Source organism: Montipora capricornis, chromosome 14, assembly GCF_036669925.1.
Source record: "Montipora capricornis isolate CH-2021 chromosome 14, ASM3666992v2, whole genome shotgun sequence".
NCBI lineage: Eukaryota > Metazoa > Cnidaria > Anthozoa > Scleractinia > Acroporidae > Montipora > Montipora capricornis.
In genome coordinates this window covers 7,834,714-7,857,213 of record NC_090896.1, presented here as the reverse complement: position 1 = coordinate 7,857,213, position 22,500 = coordinate 7,834,714, and the positions used below count along the sequence as shown (strand labels likewise).

The window sequence follows — 22,500 nt, the reverse complement described above, 5'->3', positions numbered from 1 at the left end:
TGCATAGATGTGTTTATCATTGTCAAAATCATAAAAAAAATGGAGATTAAGGATACAATAATGTAGGGCTGGAAACAAAAACCTAGTAAGTGACAATTTTTGGTCAATTTTTAGTTTTGCACAAAACTAGCCTAAATAGACCTTTTTCTCTTGTACATTTTGTTTTCCCAATACAAATCATGTGATAATACTCAGGAGGATTAGTCCTTGTTTTGCTCATTAAAAAGAGTGCATGCAAGCATGAATATGTCTGCCTCATCATCAATCCAATTTTGATCGGGGTTTATCCCCGTAAACGGGGCTGGCTGGATTTACATACAAAAGAAAAAAGAAAGGACCAATTAACCTCCTCCTCCTGACATAATCTGTATTGGGAAAACAAAATGTACAAGCAAAAACGGTCTATTTTGCAAGTTGACTGGAAATGAACTTACATTGCCCTGGTATTGTTTTTATCCGATTTGAGCTTTTTTTCGAGAAATAAACTATGCAAAAATACTATTGGCTTCGCATTTGAAAGCAACAGAATCAGCAAAGCAACACCTACCTTTCATTGTTTGATTAAAATTTAATAGCACAAGCTTTATGCAACTGTATGCGTCGGTAGCTCATCCGAATGATGCACACAGCGAAGCACACAGCAGCTTGGTGGTTTGAGCCACCGATCAGACTTATTATTTTTCTTTTGTTTGTACAGAGATGTTTCTCTCGTTTTTCTTTTCTTGATTTTCTCTGCGATTTTATCGATCTTTGTTAAATTTAAGTTACATGAGACATGCACAAAAAATTAAATAAATAACTCTGATCAGTGGCTCAAACCACCGACCTGTCGTGTACTTTGCTGTGCATATCATTCAGTTGAGCTATCGACACACAGTTATATTAGTTTATAAATGCCATTAAATTTTAATGGAACAATGAAAGGTAAGTGCTGCTTCTCTGATTCCATTGTTTTCAAACATGAAGCCAATGGTACTTTTGCATAGCTTATTTCTTGAAAATAAAGCTCAAATTGCATAAAAAATTACCAGAGCAATGTTCTTAAGTTCATTTCCAGTCAACCTGCAAAATTTGGGCTAGTTTTGAGCACTAAAAGTTGGCCAAACATTGTCACTTACTAGGTTTTTGCTTCCAGCCCTTCTATTACAGCAGTTGCAACCCCACACTAATTATTATTTTTTTCCCTCCATTGTGAACAAGTCATGTAAGTCATATATTTAATACTACAGTGACAATATTTGCTTGATAAAGGTACGGTAAAAACCTGAATAAATTATATAGTGTAAGAACCAAGTTTTTCCAAGCTACAGTCTGTAGGCTAAGGCTAGGCTACAGACTGTACTCAGGTTCTTAGAATAAAATAATGAGGTTTTGTCATTGGTGGGTATGGCCTATTTTGGGCCATTTCTGAAGTTTATACAAAGCTTTGCATGATAAACAGAACAAAACTAAAGCAACATTAAAACAATGGTACTATGTTGCTGCTGGGAAAACATGGTACTGGTAGAGCTTGTTATATTAAATTTGTGTATTCAGTGTTTGACTAAATTTCTCAAAATAAGAATCCATTTCAAAATTGTAGGCTAAAATAGGACTGTCTTAGCCAAAAACGTTCTTACTTGTAAAAGTTCTTATATGTGGGTTCCTGTTTTATTTCTGTACACCGTCATTGCCATCACTGTAGTTGTTGCATAATAATACCTAACATAAGCTTAGCTTACAGGATTAGAGTAACTACAACATTTTTTTCGCTTTGTACCTAAGCTTGGTTTCCTCTGGACAATGCGATTTAAAGATACATAGTATTATATTGTCTTTTTCCAACCTCTTCAGAAATTCAAGGCAGTGACAACTTGACTACAAAGCTATAAAAAGTGCTCATTGCAGTGGTTTAATGGTGACTTGAGTACAACAGTAATGGAGTCTAAAACAAAAGAAGCATATATATCTGGGTTCTCATTGCTTACATAACAGAATATCGTGGACTTTGGTCACCAATTACAGACCACTTATCATGAAATTTCTTGCACCATATCCCAGAAGAAATCTCTGCACCCAATGGAAGTGTCAACATTTGGCTGTTTATTTAGGAACACTCAGATCAGACTCAATGTAACTAAATCAAGCGTTCTTTTTCGTTTTAAACCGGGATAATTAAATTCGATGTGAATGTCCATTTCGTTGGCTTCGCTTTTTGTCGGTTATTTTTCTGAAGGATTATGAAAACCTTCCACTACAAGCTTCGTTATTTGTAAACAGAAAGACACTTCACAAAACGTTACAACGCCCGCACTTTGTATTAAGCTTATAAATTATAGAACATTACTTGCACTTTGATTTATAGGACAAAAGCCCATGGCATCAAATTTGTCTTATCCAACGCTTACCTCTTTAGGTGAGTTATTATCAGCAATTCCTTCCAGTGGACAAGCATTTTACATTGTAAAAGAACTAAAATATGATAAGGACTTGCAGTAAGCCGAAAATCGAAATAACCGCCATCGATCTGTGGCTGGTGTGAGCCCGCAATTTTTGGTGCTGGCCTACTGCTGACCAGAGCGGCTCAAATCCAAGATGGCTGATCTTCTATGTTGTTCGAGGGGATCGTTTATGGGTTTTTACCGCTGGTTCAAGAACAAACGCCATACTGAAAAGTGAAGGAATCATTCGAAGGTCATCAAGTGAAGCTTGCTATGAGAAAGTTTAAGTTTTAGTAATCTCAGTGAAGTGAGAAAGAACATGCGTCACCCATTGCTCCCTCTTCACTTCCGTTTCCAAGTTTTGGACGATGGTTTTCTTCAAATTATAACTGGGATAGATGAGCTGACGGTCAGGTTACAATGTTTTCAGACTGGACATGCAACTTAATGTTAACTTAATTTTCAGTTAGTGCATGTAAATAAGTAAATGATCTCTTATAGAACAAGCAATTGGTTTATTTGTATTTGATGCATTTTTTGGCTAGACAATGAAGTAATGATCCTTGTATAAACAAGAGCAATAGCACTTTCTTTAGTGATGTTTTGCGTTCCGGTTCTTGTCACTTAACCCATTGTCATTTAATAGAATTTTAATAAAATGATTCTTTTGTCAGAATATATTGATAAAATCTAATAAGGTATCGTGCATGTAACATAACGCAATTGGGTATTTGTTTCAATGATTTTTCTATTTATTGGTATAAATGAACTCCTTTACTCCTTTAGATTATTTCTCAGTTTCGACAGTCACAACCTTTAATAATCCTAAAAAGATTCTAATTCTTGAGACAAAAAAGGTACAGGACATTATTTAATTGAGGCATCAACAGGTTCTCCCTAAAGCTTTTGAAGACTCCCAAAAAAGATCCTTTAAAAAATCCCAAAAATATCTTTAAGATGAATCCCTTTAAAATCCTAATGGTGTTCAAGAACCCCCTTTAAAGATGCAATGGTAACTAATTTATTGCAATTACTGAGTTCCCCCAAACATCTGTCTTAGACCTTTAAGGATCTTTAAGGATCCTGATAGAAATCCCGTTAAGGTCCTCAAGAATTCCTTGAGGATCTTTCATAGATCCTAAGGAGATCCTTTGATTGATCCTCAAAGGATCTTTATAAAGATCCTAAAAGATCCTCGAGAATTGTTTGAGGATCTCTCAAGGATCCTAAAAAGATCCTTTGACTGTTCTTGAAAAGATCTTTATCAAGATCCGTGAAGATCCTCAAGGATGTCATGAAGATCTTTGAAAGATCTCTTTGATTAGATTACAAAGATCTTTCCAAAGATCTTTGAAAGATCCTTAAAGATTAATAGAGGATTTATCAAGGATCTTCAAAGATCTTAATAAAGATCTTTTCAAGATCAGTTAAAAGATCCTTTTAAGATCCTTGGAATATCCTCAAAGAATTATTGAGGATCTGTAAGGATCCTTACCAAGATGTTGAAACTTACTCTCACTAGTATCTTTTTAATATCCTCAAAGGATCCTCACTGGCTCTTTGTGGATCTTTACACCACCTTTTGGCAATTGAAGATCTTCGAAGATCTTTCAAATATCCTTTAAGGATCCTTGAAAGATCCTCATCTTCAAAGATCTTTTGCAGGTCTTTGTAGATCTTTAAAGATCTTTGAAGATCTTTAAAGATCCTCTGAAGATTTTCACCAGGGGTCTTCAGTGCCTGTTTCTTAAAGGGAAGCTTCATTCCAACAAAAAATAACTTTAAACCACAGGAAATAACGATTAAAATCAAAAGTGTTTGGAAATTTCTCACACACAGCGACTGCAGTTGAATGAATAAAAATTCAGAATCGCTCATATTGTTTTCTCTTGAATGATTAAGGAGCTTAAGCAACGACAAAGGCGACGACAACGAGACCGTCAAAATCTGTGTTCTCTTCTATAAAAAGTTACAGCGGTTATAATCAGTGTTCAGTAACACAATTAAGCTGACGGGAATGAGTAAACAAAGTCACTGCTTTTCCAACCTTTTGTTCTAATTCGTTCTTTTTGTAGTTGATAGAAATTGAGTAATAGTGCCTGTTGAGACCATGAATCAAAGCCTACAGAGAAAGAAGAAAACATACAAAAAACAATCATTCAATGTGTCTAAACATATAACAGAATGTCAAGGTTTTTAAATTACTAAGTAACCAGGTAAGGTTAAGTCTGCTACGAGCCTTGAAGGCCCATCGGGCCGGCGCTTATCTCCGCTTTCTGTAGCATGAAGCGACCAAGAGTATTTCTACTCCCCCGTGGATGGGATACTAGTCCATCGCAGGGTTACCCCCAGCATTAAATTCACCGGCACCCATTTATACACCTGGGTGGAGAGAGGCACCGTGAGAGTAAAGTGTCTTGCCCAAGAACACAACGCAATGTCCCCGGCCAGGACCCGAACCCGGACCACTCCATCCGGAGTCGAGTACACTGACCATGAGATGAGGCCACCGCTGACCAGCATGTTTTAATTAGAATGGCTGTTCGGCCCGACAAATTGACCTGCTCCCAACTGAGTGGCTTCACAGCTCAGTTGGAAGAGCATTGCACCGGCATCGCAAGGCTCATGCCTGTATTTTTCAGCTGTCTATCAAGCGAACGCATGTTATATGAGTCAAATGAGTCAATGAGTCATGAGTCATGAGTCAATGAGACTCACAGTCAATATAGCAATAATTTGTTGATTAAGCCTAAGCCCTTGTTTCAGTGATTACCGGTAGGCCTAAGCACTCTCTGAAATTTCAGCTTTCATTTTATGGTGTAATTAACTGCAGCACTAACTCGTTGACTCATTGACTCATTGACTCATGACTCATTGACTCATAAATACTTGACACTCGTCTATAAGAGACAATTGCTTAAATTATCCAGATACGTGTGAGGATCCCTTCAAATATTAACCTCTCAACGAGCGCAAGGGCCGTACTGGTGAATATTAGGGAGTTTAAGCTTAGACGACTGCTACGGCTACGGAAACTCCTCAAAGCAAGAAATTGGTTTTAAAAGGAAAAATAATCGTGCTGCACGTGCAGCACGAATTTTGGTGCATTTCTTTGCAATACTCCACAAAACAACGTGAAATCACCAAATTTTAGGTTTTGAAGAACAACCTGAGCATATAACAATGAAACAGTCATTTTCTGTTTTGACTTTACAACCGTTCGTACTCATCCAGTTACAGGATAGTTCGCCTGTATTGTACAAGGTGAACAAGACGGAATAATCGCGAAATACTTCCGATAGCGCTAATTTATATTTTGGACTGACGTTTTCGTTGCCGTAGCTGTCGTCTTTGCTTAAACTCCCTATTGGCGTGGCAGTACGGACCGCGCGCAGCAGTACGGTCCCGATCGAGTGCGGTTAGCAAGTTGCTTTTTATGTGGCATTGTTTCATTGAGCGATCGGACACTTCTCCGCTGAGTGAATTTTCGTTTTCCATCAGCGAACCTTGAACGGTAACCTTTTACATGTCAAACTGAATTCCGCTCACTATAGTTGTACTGTTCTGATGAAAAAAATAAATTCCACTTTTTTTAAACTTTTTGTGAATTTCCCGGGAGGGAAAAATACGGAAAACTGAAACGGACCGTTTCCATGGCAATGGTCCGTACTGTAAAATCTCGACCAGAAATCAGCCAACAAGATTGCTCCACTTAGACCGAGAATTCCTTCTTATAATAAATATATTTACTGTATTTCAATGTTCCTTAATCACACTGTGGTCATGTTGAGTCCCGAGGGATTGAAAACTCTTGCTTTTGCGCATGCACCGAAACTAGTTCCCAAACATTTCAACTCGAGGTTCGGGGTACGAAAGCTATTGCCTATGGCCAATATGGCCACCGCGCGAATAAGGCCCTTGATGCCTTCTGTGAGCAAAATGTAAACAACGACACCTACAAAGATTCCTCTCTAAAGCAAATGCAATTTATGATGAATGCTGGAAGTAAGCGCCATCTAGAGCGCTTTTCAATTGAGTGTCGAAAGTAATTAGCGAATTGCTTTGTTTTTTCATTACTTCTCTCGGTGATTTCCTCATAGTTCTCGCGCCACTTTTTTCAACCAATCATAAGTGAAACCAAAACCAATCGTGGCTCTCGCGTGCACATTTTCCCGCGCCTTGTGTCAGTTACGTGTAATAACTTCGAGTTTTGCTTGGTTTACCGGATTGTCTCCGTCCCTTTTGATTGGCCAAAGTAATTACTTTAGTTTTGGTTTTACGACACTCATTTGAAAACCGCTGTATACCTGAATTGATGGTTTTTGTAAATGTCCGAGATTGGATGTCGTCTGGCGTGATTCTTGCCCCAATACCATCATGTTTGGGTTGATAAGACGAAAAGCGTCGATCACGACCTTTAAACAAAAAACAAATGTATAAATTAGCGTAACGTTTGTCTTTGGATGAATTCAATCTTCAATGCGACCGTGCAAATGAATGCAAATGAAAGCAGCAATGAATGGTACTCTATTGTTGATTGTGCTATAGAGGTTTCGCACAGCAGCCATGTTGCATGGCAGGAACAATGAAAATGTTTTGCATTAGAAAAAACATTAATTTTGTTCCCATAGGAAAAATAATCTATTGGTCCTGCCATGCAAAACCTCTATAGGGAAGACATCTGTTTACACACATTGCTCTTGTTATTTAAATTTGCCAAGCACAGGAACAAAAGACCCATTGTTTCGACAGCCAACGAGGCTCTGGTTGGTACATTAATGACGATAGGTGCCGTCAACGATATCTTCCCTATACAAGAAGGCTCGACTTCCGCCGCTGCCTCGAGTGATGGAGTGATTCTAACATTTTAGTCAGTGAGTGGAATTTTATGGTGTGACCATTCAAAATCACAGCAACTTAGCAGACAGTACTTTCCTGTGGTACTGTTTATTAAGCTGTACACGGCGGTTCTAAGCGGGGGAATCATACCTTTCCTTTCACACTTTGAATGGGATCCACAACCACTGCCACAGCTCGTTCAGACAATGCTTCAAAACTCTGTAGACAAAGAAAGGTAACAGGAAATTACCAAAAATCTCTGTTTCAATGGACAATTTTACAGTTGTATCCTTAGCTAACTGGCCCATAAACGACAGTGAGGCTAGAGTTGACCTTGTATTGATAGAAACCTCGCTGGTTTTCTTATCAAAAGAAGGCCAAACTCAGCCTCACTATCATTCATAGGCCAGGTAACTAAGCACCTAACTGTAGAGGGCCAAGCCAGTGTATAGTATAGTCCAGCAACTTCGCAACTGGTAAATCCTGGCCTTGATCACTCTCGCTATCGTAAACAGATTCCGAAAACTCGTCACGAATGTCCATTGCCGGATAGAAATGTTTTTGTTTTGTTTTTTTCATCTTGTGAGGTTTCCCCATATGATTTTACAATTCCTTTTTGAAATAAAAATGAGCTACAGTGTAAACATGAGAGAAAAGACTAATTTTTCGTAAAAATTGAATGTTGGAGTGAAATTCATTAGTGAGGTTGTCAGTCAGAGTGGAATCTACGAGAGACAAAACGTACAAATTCAGTCGTGAGCTCTGCCAAAAAAAACGACTTCCAAAACCAATGAGGATGGTAAGAATTGAAATCTCGCGCTGGGAGTTGTAACTGAATTCCAATCTGGAGATCACTACGGGAGCAAGTTAATAGAGAGAGAGCCAGGTGGTCTGGTAACGTAATTTAGAGGACCGGGAAGAAAAATTTTAACGCTGTATCCCAAAACCGCGCGCGGCCTTGGGTGTCGTTTCCAAACTCCCTGCAGTATTGCCATCGCCAAAAATCAACAGATCATTACGTGTCTACGACATTTCCTGTTACTGAACGAACATTCAAGTAGACTCGACAAGATCTAAACTCGTCTCTGCCATGTTGAATTCGAAAATAAGGCCGAGCGCGGTTGTGGGATACGGCGTCAAAATCTTTCTCCCCAGTCATCCGAATTACGTCACCAGATCACCTGGAGAGAGTAGAGAGCACAGCAATTGTGACCACGTGATCACACTTTTCCCGCCATTTGTCACGTTTGCCGGTGGCCAGTGGCCGTGAGTTTCTTCAAGTTTGCCGCGTTCGTAAAATTTTTGTCACTTTTCTTCTTACTGACAAAAAAATAACTGATTCTTCTCATCTTTTTTCTTACAGATAAAACATAATTGTCCAAAAAAGAACACCAAGACGTTTCTCGGTAAGTTATAAAAGGGTGAATGAAATGTTGTGTTTAACGTCATTTAGTTTTCTTTCACAGTTTCGCATACAGATGTATGTACATCGGCACTTGCAATATTGCATATTAAAGACCATTTGCTCTATATTAATTTTGCAGAGCGTATTAAAACACCTAGTTTGATAGCTAGTTTCGCCAGTTTCTGGTGACGTGGCTCAAGCGAAGCTTTACTCTAATAATCGCTCTAATTTGCAACTTTTTATATTATTCTGAATTCATTATTACCTGCTGAGTGTTAATATCTACTCCTGACAGCCAGCAGCCGAATCCAGGATGAGAATGATACCAGCCAACAACCATTTCTGGCCTTAAAAAATTACGAAAACAATACATTTAATCACCATAAACCATGAGTCTGCAAGCTCTGTACACGCATTACAAGCTTTCGCATTTTTTGTTACTATTGCTTCACGAAGCCATGCAATGACAAAAGTTAACTTACGGTCGGTCTACACGGTGCGACTTGTCGGCCCGATGTTTGGCGGTGGCTTTGAAAAAAATCGGGTCGACATGTCGCACCGTGTAAACCGGCCTTTAAATTACAGAGGATCTGCAGCATGTATCTCAAAACAACCGCAACTTTTCGAGTGCCACAATTCCCCCTGTATGTTAACAACGAAGGGCTTTTTGGACATCAAACTTTCCAATCGTTTTTCTTTGAGTTTCCTTAAATTTTTGCCAAAGTCCAATTTTTTTTTTGTAAACAAGCGGATTGCTGTTTCATAAATACGTTTTGGGGCCCTAAAAGTTTTTAGGACATTTAAGAGACGGGACCCAGAGCACATAATAATTATAACCTGCGGCAGTTATTCTATTGATATTATCCCGCACAAGATCCTTTACTTTTGGTAGAATTCTGTACAGGATTCTCTTCTGTTGGTGGGATCAAACCTAAGATCCTATACCATTGCAAGGAACTTGTATATAGTACTAGACCCTATTTTCTTGGTATGATCCTGCACAAGATCACATACTTTTGGCACAATCCTGTATGGGTTAAACTCAGGATATGGTCAAGATACTGGAAAGGATCATGTAAGATCTTTCAGGAACTTTCAAGAGTAGGATCCTACAGGATCCTATAGGATCCTATAGGATCCGAAGAGGGATCACAACAGCATCCTTATAGTATCCCTATAGTCAGATTCCTACCAGGGACACTTTACCATGTACAGTGTAGCGTTACCCTTGTTACACTGCGACATGAAATGATGAAGAGGACCTGACCACATCACACTGAAATGTGACAGAATGCATCAGAATAATAATGACTTCTCGTCAACATTATCCTTATAAATAATTTATAAGGATACAGGAGGATATAAGCTAAGAATGATAAGCTACCTGATATCAAGTCTACAATGTAATTGTACATACAACATACTGAGTAGCCTACGTTGTACAGATGCAATAGTTAACAGGTCAACTAAAATTTAAGTACCTATCACACACTATTCGCAAAGAATAGGGTTCTCAATATTGTGGTCTGGTGGTCTGTCCTCTGTGGTATATGATATTTTATATAATAACCAAATCAATGCACGCGCTCTGATTGGTCAATCAGCTATGTTTTATTGTGCCAGTAAACTCGTGGAAAAATAGTGCGACTTCTGAATTATTATATAAAAGCAATAGACCACAGGTTCTTATGGTTTATAGGCATGATAAACCACTTGGGATCCTGGAAGAACACTCAAAGAATTCGTAAATGCAGCTCGTGATTTACGAATTCTTCTCGTGGTCTACCAACATCCCGCTTGGTTTATCAGCCTACGCATAAATCATAGAAACTTATGGTCTATTGCTTAAATATGATATGATATGATACAATGAAGATGACGGTTAGAGACCTTTAGCATCAGGATTTTCAGGATAAATGGCATACAGCAAACCTGATGATCTCACAAGACCATGGTCTTGTGGCCAAATGTACAGCTTGCAGGTCACGTTTGAATGGAAGCAAGCGCTTCCAGCGGGGAGTGATGTACGGCAAGCAAACATAGACAAAGTTCTCCTGGTGCCCAGTCCATCCCCCCACCCCACCATCAATGTTGTAAACATGAATCTGCATTTTTTTTTTCAGACATTCAACATTGTATTGGGTGGGCAGGGGGAAACTGCACTCTAGTTTAAAAAAATAATAATGCATTACTTTTAAGGCAATGTTTGAAATTATTGATGAGAATTATTACAACTTATGCATGACTGTCCCAACAAATTTTGTCCACCACTGTAGGCTTTATGCCATTAAAAATCATTCAGCTTCATGCTTAAAAGCAAGCAATTTAGTCTTTCTACCTGTGAAGTGCTGTTTCCAGGTGCTAAAAGGACTTCGACTTGACAAAAAAGTACATAACAGCATGAAACACAGAATGCTTTGCTGAGACTGCAAACATGGCAAACTGCAGTTTGCAGTTTCCTTAAATGACAAACCATACTCATGTATGCTAAAGGTCTCTAGTATTTTTTTCTGAAATGCCTCCTGTGGCTCACAATAAATGTACATGCATTAACCCATTGACCCCAAGGAGTGAGACTTAATAGATTTTACTCTGTCTAACACCAGACTATTTTACTCATCAATGGGGGTGGGGGGGGCATCCTAGGGCATTTGAGGTGTGAATGGATTAAAACTTACACTGTAATAACCAATAATAATACTGCAAGGTTTCCAAATCCTGTTGTACTGTAAGTTTGCTGTTGGCTATATTTAATTCTGGCAGTCTTAAGGAGGGGAAGGGGAGGGAGTCTACTCAAAGAAACTGCATCTAGAACTGTACAGCTCCCCACAGACATCTGTGTGATCAGATGAAACAGGTTGCAGAGAAAAAGAAGTTTACACCTGTCCTCGTTAAATTTTTTTCTTTTAAACATACATGAAGCCTTAGTATCGTATCTGCGATGTTCAGTATTTCTCACCACTGCTGCTGTCCTTTCAGTTTGTTTTTTGTTTCTTTTTCTTTTGGACAATAAGAAATCAATGTACTGTATTTTATATTTGAAACTGTCAGCAAAATAACAACTCTACATGTACCTTCCAGTCTGCTTTAACATGTCCAACATCTTAGCTTGAAATACAGGATCAACTGCTTCTACACTCACACCCTATTCATAAAATAAATTCATAAATAAACAAAAATATTAAAATAACTATCTTTTGAGGAATCATCATTTTTTCCCACACATGGATCTTCTAAAGAACCAGTCGTTAAAACTAATTATAGCAAAAATTTTGAGATTACAGTGTTTAAAACTTTCATCAATACCAAATGATGTGAGGCTGAGGGCCAAACAACACAGTATGATACTGAAAACATGTACAGTATAACATTCTTGCAAAGGACAAATTAATTTCCAGTTTGGCTTTTGGCCCAGGCCTGCTCTGTCATTGTATGTATAATATATAGATTCAGCCAAGCCTAAAAGCAAAGCCATGTGTACAGGGTTATTTATTCCTACAATAAGTTAACCTGGCTTGAACCTGCAATCCAATCGAAACCCAGTATCTGGTCAGCAGCCAACTTAAAAAAAAAAACAGCTGACCACGATTACATGTAGCTCTAAACTTGAGAACATGATATGGTCATGTGATACTGGTCAGCGGATACCTTCTTTTGACAGGTGTCAATTGGCCATAACATGGATGATCAATATCAAAAATGTATGCTGTAAACTAGCTGGGGACAAGTATACAAGTATTGATTCTCTAAAGTTGAGCCCACAATATGGTCACATTGGCATTCAAGGCTGCTGCCTAAGAAAATTTTCCGGGAGCCCTGCAGGCTTCCAACATTAAAAGTTAGCAGCCCGAATCATTTTTTTAAGAGCCAAGTGAGGCTGAATCAAGTGAGGCGCCTGTTGGGGCTACTTGTTCAGAAATTTGGTCGCCTGTGCTCGCAAATAAGGCGCCCCAGGTGACCGGGCGACCGTTAGGCAGCAACCTTGGGCGCAGATGGAGGGTACATTCCACAGGTCAAGACTAGGAGTCTCTGCTCCAGTGATGAAAAACTAGGCCAAACGTTTCTCTTAGACCAGAAACAGCATTTTTGTGGAGTTATTAGGGCTAGGAGACACTTTTGGTGTCGTTTATTTGTCTGGACATGTAGCACAGTGACATGAACCCTGACCTGTGGAATGTGACCTGCGTTTTAGACCCGCTGTAATAATAACTTGTGGTGTGTCACTGCAATTCTTATCTCTTGAGGGATATAAAAATGAACTTGCAATATTTGACCAGCCGTCCCTGCTGTTCCCCGTGTGCACTAAATAATAATAAAATCAATGCATTGCATGATGTTTATACAGGATAAATCACTGTTTTCTGCAAACTTACTGTCCCACTCTGTGGCATCGCAAAAACATCAATGACTCTCACAGTGTAGTCATCTACAAATTCTCCCAGCATTAAACCCATGACTTCCATAGGAACTCCCGCTCGCCCTAACAATTTTCAAAAACCAAGCAGAGAAAAATGGCATGCTGAGAAAAAGAGTATTTTTTTCATTACTAAACAAAGAAAAAGCTTTGAAGTGCCAATCTTCACGTCACCTGAGGCTATAATCAGGCCTTCTGATATTACGCGATGGTGCGATTTCGCACAATCGACCTCAAATTGCATCCGATCGCACAATTCACGAAAAATCGCATAATTCACAAAAGGACGCACAAAATTCATAAAATGAAACATAAATCAACACGTCTCTTAGGAATTCCTGCATAAATAAGCCATTTTTAAGATGATTTATCTTGGAACTAGACCCTCCGTGAGGGTACACTGGGTTGCCTGTGGTACGTGCAGCCCCGGAGGTGGGGGGGGGGACTCCCATATGGAACACACGGGGATGCTAGTCGGAAATTTTAAATTTAACCCCTGAAGGAGACCATCTGGGCGTGGCTCAAGCTTTTTGTGACTCCTAAAGGAGACCAATCTGGGCGTGACTTAAGCAAATTTTGACCTTGGCGGCTTAAAATATTGGCGCTTTGCCCGAAACACCCTAAGCGAGACCAAAATCCAAAATTTACACCCCTAAGCGAGACGACGAGCATCCCCGTCTGTTTCATATGGGAGTACCCCCCCCCCCCCAACCGGGCCTCCCAAAACAAACCAAAACCTAATGACCCGGTCCTCCCACGTTCGTACGACGAAACAGATCCTTTCCAGAGCTTAACAACCTGGCTACTGCCCTAACTCTTCTTCCCACTGACCCCACCGCCAGAACACCGCGGTAAATCAGCCATCGCAAAAACATGTTTTTTTTTCTCAAAAAATATTTAAGTTAGGGGGAAAAAATACATCATTTTAAAGCTAAGAAAATAAGCTTTCCAACAGCATATAACTTATTTACAGAAAACTGAAACATTTTATAAAAGCGAAAGTTGAACGAAAAAATTTAAGAAAAATAACAGTAAAATATGTTTTCTAGGCAAAATTTGGTCATTTTAGCGTTGATTACGAATTTTTGGATGCAAAACTAATATTTTCTGCAATTTATCTGCCTTCTTGGACATAAATTCGACCGAAAACTGATAAGGCACGAATATTTTTAGATTTTTAGGAATAATAGATAACGTGGTTCAATGCGTAATGTGATAATGCGATAAAAGTGTCAAATTTGCGACCCATTGCTAACGGCAACGGAAGCGATCGCATTACGAATAATTAACCTCTGTTGCCAAAAACCACTCAAATAACCGGTCAGTGTAAAACGCAGACTGCAGACTGCAGACCAGGGATAAAATGCAGACTGAGGGTAAAATGCAGACTGCAGACTGTGGGTTAGTAAAATAATAATGAAAAAAGAGTTATAAGAGTATTAGTAGCCGTTTGTACTTTCACACTGAAACCCCAACACAGCTCCCATCGCTTTGGTTGCCCCACCGCATGTTTTATCGAACTCTGTAAGAATTGAAGCTGTTTGAATCCTTGTTGTTGTTTGAAAAAGGACAGTTTCGTTAAGTGAGTTGCTTTTAGGCAAAGAAGTCACCACCCCGTAATTCATATGCCCAAGATACCGGGTTTTTGTAAGTTTCTTTTTCTGTCAAGTGTGATAAAGTTTGACAATGAAATGAGCGAAGTCAAAACAAAGATCACAATCGCCCAACTCTTGTTTATGCAAAGTCAAAATTTACTCTCCAAGACGTGTGCGACGTGATTTATCACCAGGTAATTCCATCACTTTGGAAATAGCAGCTACTTTATTAGTCATCTGCGTCACAAGTTTTCACTGATTTTGGGGCTCATTTTGTTGAAACTCAAGCACGCTTCCAACAGGCCTGTGAACCCTTCCTGCTTACAGAGCGATACTAAAAAACTTCTCCCATATCACATTTGAACCTTAAGCTCCAAAATACAATACACAACATGATATTATAATTCACAAAGTCAGAAAATACCAAAGAATCATTTTACAGCGAAAATTTTGTTGAAACAAACAACATATTTGCTCTTAGAGGCGAAAACCTCTTCCTATTTGATTGCGTGCGTGAAGACAAGAAACTCAATTGTGTCAAATTACCATGTACTTCAGGTAAATACTGCTCACTTTGATTTCGTCTCGACGGGCGATAGATTGTTGTCGAAGTCCAGTACTCGTCGCTTTTGAGATTCATGCCTAGTTTATCCAACTGACTTTCCATTATTGAGCTCCATAAGGGTATATTTTGTTTAAGGATCCACTAAAACGCCATTCGCGTTGCATGACTTTCGACGCCATTGCAGGCTAAGTTAATGATTCTACTGTGTCCACAAGAGAAATCTACGCAGTTCCACTACCCTCTCGATCCTAAGAAAATATGCGCAAAAGGCTCTATACACAAAGACACTACTTACCAGGGGAGTGACAGGCAAGACTTTTACCGACACGTAAAAAAAAAAAAAAGAAAAAAAAAAAAAAAAAAAAAAGAAAACAAACAAACTAAACGTAGACCTCGACTGGGTTTGCCCATAGGCAACCCAGTAAAAAGGCTAAAAAAATCTTTGTCGGGGACCTGGTACGAGTCTCCTTCTATTGGTGCAACACAAACACACCCTTATATACACACCACTGAAATGACATAGTTGCCTTCTCTTACAGAAGAGATTTGTGAAAAATATGCGAAGTTGTAAGTTTTTCGGCAAAATGTAGTTTCTTTCATTGAAAACTGAGAAAAACTTACTCATGGATAAGTTTGTTGTGAAAACGCTCGCTTTTTCTTCGACGAAGAAGGAAGTTTCCACATTCCGCCCGATCTGACAGCTCACAATCGAGCAAGAAAGTACCTCACAGGTACGCTCTACGTGGACGATGGACTGATGTTTTTCTCGTCGTGCAATATTAGGGCCTTTTATACGAGAGAAAATAAGCCGCGGCTTACTCTGGCCACGGTGTAAAAAATACGCAAAAGGAACTATTTATACGAATATAATATTATATTCCCAGGTCAATATACAATGTAAGCCGGGGCTTGAAAAAGACGTGCACGTAGATTTTGTACCATTTATACGGGGTGAACATTCGAGTCTTCTGTAAGCCGCGGCCAGAGAAAGCCGCGGCTTATTTTCTCTCGTATAAAAGACCCTAATGAAATGGCCCTCGTCTAAATGGGGGTATTGTGATTGACTATCTTCGGAAGTTTCAACTTTTATTTATCCCAACTATTGTCGATCGAGATACACAATTACTGTTCCTTTGTGTTCAAAATGTCTTTAGGGCAGCAAAAAAGGGTTTTTCTTAACATGAAACTGTATAAAACACGCTTAAAATTGCTGAGAAAAATCGCATAATTTACATTATTTATCGCATAATTGGCCTTTCTAAATCGCACAATCTGCCCTGAAAAAATCGCATAATTTGCATTTTTTAATCGCACCCTATCAGAAGGCCTGTTTAATAATTATTATAGAATTTACAGTAGGCAAATTACCAGGTGTTTTGAAGGGGCTGATGTCACAAAATTTAGCCCAATTCAGCAAAAGGGAACCAGAAAACAAATCAAGCAAAACGTATAGTAACAATAGCTTCTTAAAACAATGAAGAAAGGTTTGAATAAAACAGCAATTACAAAGCCTGAGGAAGGGATGGACGAAACTGGATTGCAATTGGGGTTTTTGAAAACTGTTCACCTACAGTACTTAAGAGTTTTGTTTTTCAAAGTTGATGTTAATGTCTTTAATTTGTAATTTAAATTACGTATGTACTGTATGCTCAACAGACATTTTTTGGGCACAAAGCTTTGAGTTGAGCTGTGAAAGAAATAATTATAATTATTTCAGGGTTATCGTTAACCTGCATAGCGAGTAGGGGCGAGTATAAGGTAAAACTACAGATACATAAAATCAACTGGATGGCCATGACACAGTCTCTTTCATCATTGTAACGATTGATTTTTGGTCATAATTTATCATTAAAAATGAACTTACCATGCTTGAGCATCTGTCAAATAAAATTAATGCCAAGTGAACAATGGCATGAAAAACAAAAACCAAAAAAAACACACAAGGATGAGTAGCCATAATTATCATTATTTTTAACTATCGTGCATAATACAAAAAATGTCCCAGATTAATTCTAAAGGGCCAAAATACAAATCATCGTTAAGACAATTGCGCACTGTACATGTACAGGCACAGTACCAACTCAGTCCACATGTCCCACATAATCTGCCATGCTTTTCCCACTAAAAGTATGCTTCATTCTGTGAATGAAGCTGCTCTTTCTTGTTGAAATGATCAAATTTGTTATTCTTGGTAACCATGTATTTTTCAGTAACGTTATTTAACTTTAAAATTTACTTTACAACTATTAAAGGCCTAGGTGTTATGTTGGGTAGAATTTGAGACCTTCTGTACTCCCATATACATATATATTTACAAGGTACAGTATCTTGCCAATCAATAAAATAATAATAATTTAATTGAAGTAAAGGGTCGCAATCAGTTATACAATATGTAATGATATCCACATGTACAGTATCATCACATCTCACAGTTAGATAGAGAGGAACTTATTTGTAGTTAATGAAATTAATGAAAAAACTGTAGGATTCAAAATCTTTCCAAAATGCTTAGGATGAGTCAAAAAGAAGATGGCTCGTGCAATTATGGATAAGAATACTTTACCTAGTGAGTACTGGAAGTGATTGAGAAAGAATAATTATTATTCATCAAAGACCTTCATGATTTGCAAAAGTGAAATCAGTACGGTGTAACAATAACTTCTTACTAACCGGGCGCGAGGGCTGTACTGGGGAATATTGGCCCAAGGTCGTGACTGTACGGATCTCGCTGCGCTCGGTCCGTACAAAAACGACCGAGAGCCAATATTCCCCAGTACAGCTCGAGCTAGCTCGATTAGTAAGTAGTTTATTATATGGCTTTTTAATTATCTTTTGCTTTGTTTTTGCAAGGCCGTAATCGGCCCGTGGGCATTACGGGAGAATGATGCCCTGCAATTCCGTCACAATTAGCCAATCAGAGCGCGCGTTATATCGGCTACAAACACAATTCATATAATAATATTAAGTAATGATAGTACACTGTATGTAATTATTTACTTCAATCTTAAAATACTGTAATGCTTCTTTTCTATCAAGTCATTAATATTTTATTGCACCTTGGACGATGAATCTCTAATAATTGGTTGGTTTATGACCACTAGAAAAATCTTCCACAATAATAAAAACCCAATTAAATTTACAACAACATAACAGCACACATTACCTTAAGAAGAGCAAGTGATGAAATGTAAACTTGTTCGGCTGTGTCTACAACTGGGGCATCACTTGGTGGTGACTTCAAATAAATCAAATTAAATCAATATTAGCCCATCGGTCAGCCAGTCAATCAGTCTATCGACTATTGGTCAGTAAGTCAATCATTAGTCATTCACTCAATCAAGCAATCATTAGTCAAACAGTCAGTCAATCAGTGTGTTCCTCACTTAGTTGTACTGACAGTCAAATACTGTTTATCAGATGATGTATTCAAGAATTCTTTTTTTCAAACAAGTTGATTGGCTACTGTAGATATCAGAATACCCATCCACTTTCATTCAACTTCCTGCAGTCACCATACATACAGTACAACAACAGCGAAACAATAACACTTTATGATCAAAAGAAACATGTAGTTGTAAAGTACATGTACATACATGTGGTTCATAAAATGTAGTTTGTAAAGTGTAGTTGTACATGTATACAAACTTACCGTTCAACATTCTCCCACTTCTGTCCTCTGTGGTATATGATATTTTTTATAATAACCAAATCAATGCACGCGCTCTGATTGGTCAATCAGCTATGTTTTATTGTGCCAGTAAACTCGTGGAAAAATAGTGCGACTTCTGAATTATTATATAAAAGCAATAGACCACAGGTTCTTATGGTTTATAGGCATGATAAACCACTTGGGATCCTGGAAGAACACTCAAAGAATTCGTAAATGCAGCTCGTGATTTACGAATTCTTCTCGTGGTCTACCAACATCCCGCTTGGTTTATCAGCCTACGTATAAATCATAGAAACTTATGGTCTATTGCTTAAATATGATATGATATGATACAATGAAGATGACGGTTAGAGACCTTTAGCATCAGGATTTTCAGGGTAAATGGCATACAGCAAACCTGATGATCTCACAAGACCATGGTCTTGTGGCCACATGTACAGCTTGCAGGTCACGTTTGAATGAAAGCAAGCGCTTCCAGCGGGGAGTGATGTACGGCAAGCAAACATGGACAAAGTTCTCCTGGTGCCCAGTCCATCCCCCCACCCCACCATCAATGTTGTAAACATGAATCTGCATTTTTTTTTCAGACATTCAACATTGTATTGGGTGGGCAGGGGGAAACTGCACTCTAGTTTAAAAAAATAATAATGCATTACTTTTAAGGCAATGTTTGAAATTATTGATGAGAATTATTACAACTTATGCATGACTGTCCCAACAAATTTTGTCCACCACTGTAGGCTTTATGCCATTAAAAATCATTCAGCTTCATGCTTAAAAGCAAGCAATTTAGTCTTTCTACCTGTGAAGTGCTGTTTCCAGGTGCTAAAAGGACTTCGACTTGACAAAAAAGTACATAACAGCATGAAACACAGAATGCTTTGCTGAGACTGCAAACATGGCAAACTGCAGTTTGCAGTTTCCTTAAATGACAAACCATACTCATGTATGCTAAAGGTCTCTAGTATTTTTTTCTGAAATGCCTCCTGTGGCTCACAATAAATGTACATGCATTAACCCATTGACCCCAAGGAGTGAGACTTAATAGATTTTACTCTGTCTAACACCAGACTATTTTACTCATCAATGGGGGTGGGGGGGGGCATCCTAGGGCATTTGAGGTGTGAATGGATTAAAACTTACACTGTAATAACCAATAATAATACTGCAAGGTTTCCAAATCCTGTTGTACTGTAAGTTTGCTGTTGGCTATATTTAATTCTGGCAGTCTTAAGGAGGGGAAGGGGAGGGAGTCTACTCAAAGAAACTGCATCTAGAACTGTACAGCTCCCCACAGACATCTGTGTGATCAGATGAAACAGGTTGCAGAGAAAAAGAAGTTTACACCTGTCCTCGTTAAATTTTTTTCTTTTAAACATACATGAAGCCTTAGTATTGTATCTGCGATGTTCAGTATTTCTCACCACTGCTGCTGTCCTTTCAGTTTGTTTTTTGTTTCTTTTTCTTTTGGACAATAAGAAATCAATGTACTGTATTTTATATTTGAAACTGTCAGCAAAATAACAACTCTACATGTACCTTCCAGTCTGCTTTAACATGTCCAACATCTTAGCTTGAAATACAGGATCAACTGCTTCTACACTCACACCCTATTCATAAAATAAATTCATAAATAAAACAAAAATATTAAAATAACTATCTTTTGAGGAATCATCATTTTTTCCCACACATGGATCTTCTAAAGAACCAGTCGTTAAAACTAATTATAGCAAAAATTTTGAGATTACAGTGTTTAAAACTTTCATCAATACCAAATGATGCGAGGCTGAGGGCCAAACAACACAGTATGATACAGAAAACATGTACAGTATAACATTCTTGCAAAGGACAAATTAATTTCCAGTTTGGCTTTTGGCCCAGGCCTGCTCTGTCATTGTATGTATAATATATAGATTCAGCCAAGCCTAAAAGCAAAGCCATGTGTACAGGGTTATTCATTCCTACAATAAGTTAACCTGGCTTGAACCTGCAATCCAATCGAAACCCAGTATCTGGTCAGCAGCCAACTTAAAAAAAAAACAGCTGACCACGATTACATGTAGCTCTAAACTTGAGAACATGATATGGTCATGTGATACTGGTCAGCGGATACCTTCTTTTGACAGGTGTCAATTGGCCATAACATGGATGATCAATATCAAAAATGTATGCTGTAAACTAGCTGGGGACAAGTATACAAGTATTGATTCTCTAAAGTTGAGCCCACAATATGGTCACATTGGCATTCAAGGCTGCTGCCTAAGAAAATTTTCCGGGAGCCCTGCAGGCTTCCAACATTAAAAGTTAGCAGCCCGAATCATTTTTTTAAGAGCCAAGTGAGGCTGAATCAAGTGAGGCGCCTGTTGGGGCTACTTGTTCAGAAATTTGGTCGCCTGTGCTCGCAAATAAGGCGCCCCAGGTGACCGGGCGACCGTTAGGCAGCAACCTTGGGCGCAGATGGAGGGTACATTCCACAGGTCAAGACTAGGAGTCTCTGCTCCAGTGATGAAAAACTAGGCCAAACGTTTCTCTTAGACCAGAAACAGCATTTTTGTGGAGTTATTAGGGCTAGGAGACACTTTTGGTGTCGTTTATTTGTCTGGACATGTAGCACAGTGACATGAACCCTGACCTGTGGAATGTGACCTGCGTTTTAGACCCGCTGTAATAATAACTTGTGGTGTGTCACTGCAATTCTTATCTCTTGAGGGATATAAAAATGAACTTGCAATATTTGACCAGCCGTCCCTGCTGTTCCCCGTGTGCACTAAATAATAATAAAATCAATGCATTGCATGATGTTTATACAGGATAAATCACTGTTTTCTGCAAACTTACTGTCCCACTCTGTGGCATCGCAAAAACATCAATGACTCTCACAGTGTACTCATCTACAAATTCTCCTAGCATTAAACCCATGACTTCCATAGGAACTTCCGCTCGCCCTAACAATTTTCAAAAACCAAGCAGAGAAAAATGGCATGCTGAGAAAAAGAGTATTTTTTTTCATTACTAAACAAAGAAAAAGCTTTGAAGTGCCAATCTTCACGTCACCTGAGGCTATAATTATTATAGAATTTACAGTAGGCAAATTACCAGGTGTTTTGAAGGGGCTGATGTCACAAAATTTAGCCCAATTCAGCAAAAGGGAACCAGAAAACAAATCAAGCAAAACGTATAGTAACAATAGCTTCTTAAAACAATGAAGAAAGGTTTGAATAAAACAGCAATTACAAAGCCTGAGGAAGGGATGGACGAAACTGGATTGCAATTGGGGTTTTTGAAAACTGTTCACCTACAGTACTTAAGAGTTTTGTTTTTCAAAGTTGATGTTAATGTCTTTAATTTGTAATTTAAATTACGTATGTACTGTATGCTCAACAGACATTTTTTGGGCACAAAGCTTTGAGTTGAGCTGTGAAAGAAATAATTATAATTATTTCAGGGTTATCGTTAACCTGCATAGCGAGTAGGGGCGAGTATAAGGTAAAACTACAGATACATAAAATCAACTGGATGGCCATGACACAGTCTCTTTCATCATTGTAACGATTGATTTTTGGTCATAATTTATCATTAAAAATGAACTTAC

The 22,500-nt window shown here is 38.5% G+C and overlaps 2 protein-coding genes across 3 annotated transcripts in view; both read right to left on the bottom strand.

Annotated features, from left to right (window-relative positions):
* LOC138031339 (uncharacterized) overlaps window positions 1-22,500 on the bottom strand; it is a 154,314-nt gene that overhangs the window by 88,538 nt on the left and 43,276 nt on the right. The window lies entirely within an intron of this gene.
* The window catches only part of LOC138032949 (26S proteasome non-ATPase regulatory subunit 14-like), a 22,061-nt gene continuing 3,950 nt past the window's right edge, over window positions 4,390-22,500 (bottom strand). The window contains exons 1-8 of one of the 2 annotated variants that reach the window (XM_068880671.1): window positions 18,402-18,469; window positions 17,103-17,115; window positions 13,038-13,144; window positions 11,739-11,809; window positions 8,930-9,011; window positions 7,410-7,478; window positions 6,728-6,835; window positions 4,390-4,542 (exon numbers count right to left, since the gene is read on the bottom strand). In XM_068880671.1, the coding sequence (XP_068736772.1) occupies window positions 4,405-4,542; window positions 6,728-6,835; window positions 7,410-7,478; window positions 8,930-9,011; window positions 11,739-11,809; window positions 13,038-13,144; window positions 17,103-17,115 (588 nt within the window). In that variant the 5' untranslated portion in view covers window positions 18,402-18,469 and the 3' untranslated portion in view covers window positions 4,390-4,404. Of the gene's footprint in view, window positions 4,543-6,727; window positions 6,836-7,409; window positions 7,479-8,929; window positions 9,012-11,738; window positions 11,810-13,037; window positions 13,145-17,102; window positions 17,116-18,401; window positions 18,470-22,500 lie in introns of those variants that run through there. The other variant, XM_068880673.1, reaches the window with a different exon arrangement.